At 44.0% G+C, this 3,583-nt stretch overlaps 1 protein-coding gene across 1 annotated transcript; it reads right to left on the reverse strand.

The window, feature by feature from the left end:
* Positions 1–677: 677 nt before the first annotated feature.
* Positions 678–3,319, reverse strand: LOC128744057 (carbohydrate sulfotransferase 11). Its single transcript, XM_053840812.1, has 4 exons — positions 3,194–3,319; positions 2,234–2,656; positions 1,514–1,771; positions 678–1,445 (listed from the first exon to the last, which is right to left on the reverse strand). The coding sequence occupies exons 2-4, from the start codon at positions 2,573–2,575 to the stop codon at positions 1,005–1,007; spliced, it is 1,041 nt and encodes a 346-aa protein (XP_053696787.1). The 5' UTR covers positions 2,576–2,656; positions 3,194–3,319; the 3' UTR covers positions 678–1,004.
* Positions 3,320–3,583: the final 264 nt, after the last annotated feature.

Consider the following 3,583-nt stretch of genomic DNA (forward strand, 5'->3'; position numbering starts at 1 on the left):
CACAAACGGGAATGCCTCCATTGATGAACGGTTGACAGAGGATCTTAATCAGTCTTTACGAAGAGGTTTGTCGGCATATGCGCCAATAGAAAACGTTAGAGTTCCTGTACGAGATGACAACAAGCTACTGCAGCTGGAAATGTTTGTGCAACCGTGCCGATTCATGATTTCACTATTTCGCGTGCAAAATAGTAACGCCTAGTTTGCATTACGACAAAGAAAAGTATGAAATCATAAATAGTATTCATGGTGTATATTCATAACATGAAAATACACTAGAAATCATGAATCATTTTTCGCCTTATGGAGATTCAATTTGTTCCCGTGCATTATCAGTATTCGTCGTCAGCCCATTCATATTTTACCAGTTCCTTCTGTTGTTCTGTGATGCTATAAGCTTTCTGGTGTAATCTGCTGCTGTGTCATCAGCTTTCAGTCGCTGGATGGTCATTCTGGCAACGTCAAATTTTATATGCTTGAAACTGTTCTCATTGGTCGATGAATGCAGGTTTTGGTACTCACCACAGGCCCATTCGAGCCCGTTCCAAAACATGCCTGTAAATAATTTGAATAATTGAAACTAGGGATTCGGATTTTTCCAGAATTTTTAGTCGTTTATGTCCCCTTAATGAGGATATACGCCCAGTCACAATTTATAATATATATTTTATTTCATGATAAAGAGCTACCATCACAGAGTCGTCAACAAATATAGTTTTAATAAGTACGGAACAGAAGTCGTAAATCACATCTAAAAATATGGTATAAGTTGCGAATGTTAGTCATAGTTGTACATGTACAAGTTTAACGTAGAATTTTGAACATTAATACACCTCTCCAAAGAGCCTGTGTTAAAGCGTATACACCGATTGCCTTCGTTTTGTTTTTAGTCATTGCCATTAATTTAAAGCTAAGCCTTATCTTTGATTTCTGTTTTCTGTCATAATAATACAACCTGTCCACGAAAGTCTCCCAGTCCCCAATTGCCATACTACCATCCGTCGTTATCCCAACTCGAAGCCCAATATTTCCTCCAGGTTATAATCGAACAACCGAAAGTCTTCCTCGTACAACCGGTACAGACTCTGAATGAGCGGCAACGGAATGTCGCTGAAATACTTCCGCAACCGTTCCCCGGTACCGGACGTTTTGTATGCAATGGGAAAATTAATGTCGTCACTGACGCCGGCTAGATGCAGGGCCAGGGCCGAATCGTCCACCAACGTTTCGTACTTGCCGATGATGTTGTACTGCAGCAAACATGGGTGACACAGCTTGCTGATCGGTTCCCAGTGCTCGTTGAACGATAGGTTAGAATTGCGGCTCAAATCCGGCCGCAGAAGATACTGTATGAACTCGCGGAACGTTACGTCGTGACCGTACTCCAGCGAACTGTTCGACGCGTTCGGTCGGAACGTTTTCACGATCAGCTTGCCAACGCGCATCTTTTGTGGGGGGGATGAATTGTGTTAATTTTGAGGTTAAAATGTGGGCCAAGCAGGAAGGAACTTACCTGAAAATATTTTGCACTCTTGGAGTTACCTTCCAGTTTGTTGCGGAAGGCGGACAGCAGTCGTTCGAATGGGTGCCGTACCAGAACGAAGCGACTGTAGTCCGCCAGGACGGCTTGCCGTTCCGTTGCGTTGAGTGAGCTGAACGTGCGGAACATTCCGTTCGAATGTGCCGTATCAGCCGGGATCTGGAGCGGGTCCGAGCCGTTCCATTTGTTTGTCATGATCATGAGAATGCGCTTCCAGTTGGTGCAGGCCACCTGTTGCGAAATAAAGTAGCAGAGATTAGCAATTAAACAAAAATTATGCGGTTTAGTTCAGTTATGGTTTAGTGAAGATAAACATCAAAACGGATTAGTGAAAGAATGCGAAGCTGTCTGAAGAATGGCTTACACTATCGGATTTGTCGGTCTAATCGGACTGATTAATCGAGGTCGAAACAAGCCATGACGCAAGTTATTTGAATATAGCGTTGCTTGCAACGCTGTGGCGTTATTTTGAAATCGTAGTAAACCGGTAGTTTTAATGTGAACAAAGCAATCTAATTGCTCCAGCTGTCATTTTTCATTCTTGCTATTCTTCACAGGGTTTTAAACAATTGAATCAATTCCAATTACATCACAATCGCCGGTGGAATGTAGCGATAAAGAAGGTAAGTAACAATTAAGACAATCCCAGTACCGACTATAACTCTATATATCATTGAATTTCAGCGTTATCACCTTTGGAACGTAGCAGTACAGGAACTTGTGACCCTCGTCGATCAACAGGTGGTTCGATTGGAAGGAGTTCAACTCGTCCAGTGATTTGTACTCCAGTTGATCCCTAAGCTGCGTACAAGCTCGCTGCAGCGTGTCCTGCCGCTGGAAGTTCTGCGCCTGTGTCAGTTCGTACTCGTGGACATCGTTGAGCAGAGTATTTTCGTTCGTCATCAGCAACGCCGGCGATGGTGGCACATCCCGATGATGCTTCTGCTGCAATCCGGCTGCCGATCGGAGGAGAAAACACATTGCCACCATCGTCAGCAGAAGCACGCTGACCGAGTCCGGTTGGGATGATATCATTTTTCACGCGTACACGGCTGTCTCGACTCAGTGTCATGGGTTATCGTGAAGAGATACGCTCGCTCGACAGTTGTTACATGTCTACAATAATGGTAAGAAACAATATTTACATTTTATTATGCGCCTGACGAGGAAGCGAGCATAGTTTACGTAACACGTTTCGTCATCACTGAGCGCGCTCCCGAAGGTCAATATCTAGCAAGCATTCGCTGTGCGGGCAGAAATGTACGTAAAACTACGTACCTTGCAGTTCGCTACCTGTTTATTGCGCTGGAACGCAAACTGCTAGCAAAACAAGCTAAGTAATTCTCCATACATTGACATGCTACTCAAAGTGCTGATATGCAGTAATCTCAAAGAGAAACTAATCTACGCGCAACGAACGTGATTCCCTATTTATTTTACGACACTTAATCCACTTAAAAAAGATCCATAATGGTATGGTTATTATCTTTCACACGCTTCATCGGCAATTAATCACAACAAAAGCACGCTTCCCGTTTATGTTTATATTTAGTACCTACGGGTTTATCGAGTGGTACAATTTTAGTTTTCCTCTATCGTTTGTTTGCTTTCCCTACATGAGATGGACCGAATCCGCTCTAACAGTAAACTTACATCACCCACGGGGTTCCAGTGAGGTGCGAAAACCGAAAAGTTCTATCAAATTTCTCTCGAATCCATTGCTGTAGCAGTGTTCGCACTCGTAAAGGTAGCAGCCAGAAACGAAATCACCACCAACTTTCTCGAAGATCCGCATATGACTGACTGACTGCAGTTCGGTTGAAACTGAAACCGCTGAAACCTGAAGCTAAGCTAAGGAAGAGCTACAGCTAGCAAGCTAGCTGACTGAAAGTTGCCTCTCCTGTCATCGGACCATCAGGCAGCAGGCAAGCATGCTTCGATGCATCATCGAATGCGACGTACGGGTGTGTGTTTGTGTGATCGCGTGTATCATCCATCATCGTCATCATCTGTTGATAGCACCACAGGCAGGCGACCGCATGA

Source organism: Sabethes cyaneus, chromosome 3, assembly GCF_943734655.1.
Source record: "Sabethes cyaneus chromosome 3, idSabCyanKW18_F2, whole genome shotgun sequence".
Taxonomy (NCBI): Eukaryota; Metazoa; Arthropoda; class Insecta; order Diptera; family Culicidae; genus Sabethes; species Sabethes cyaneus.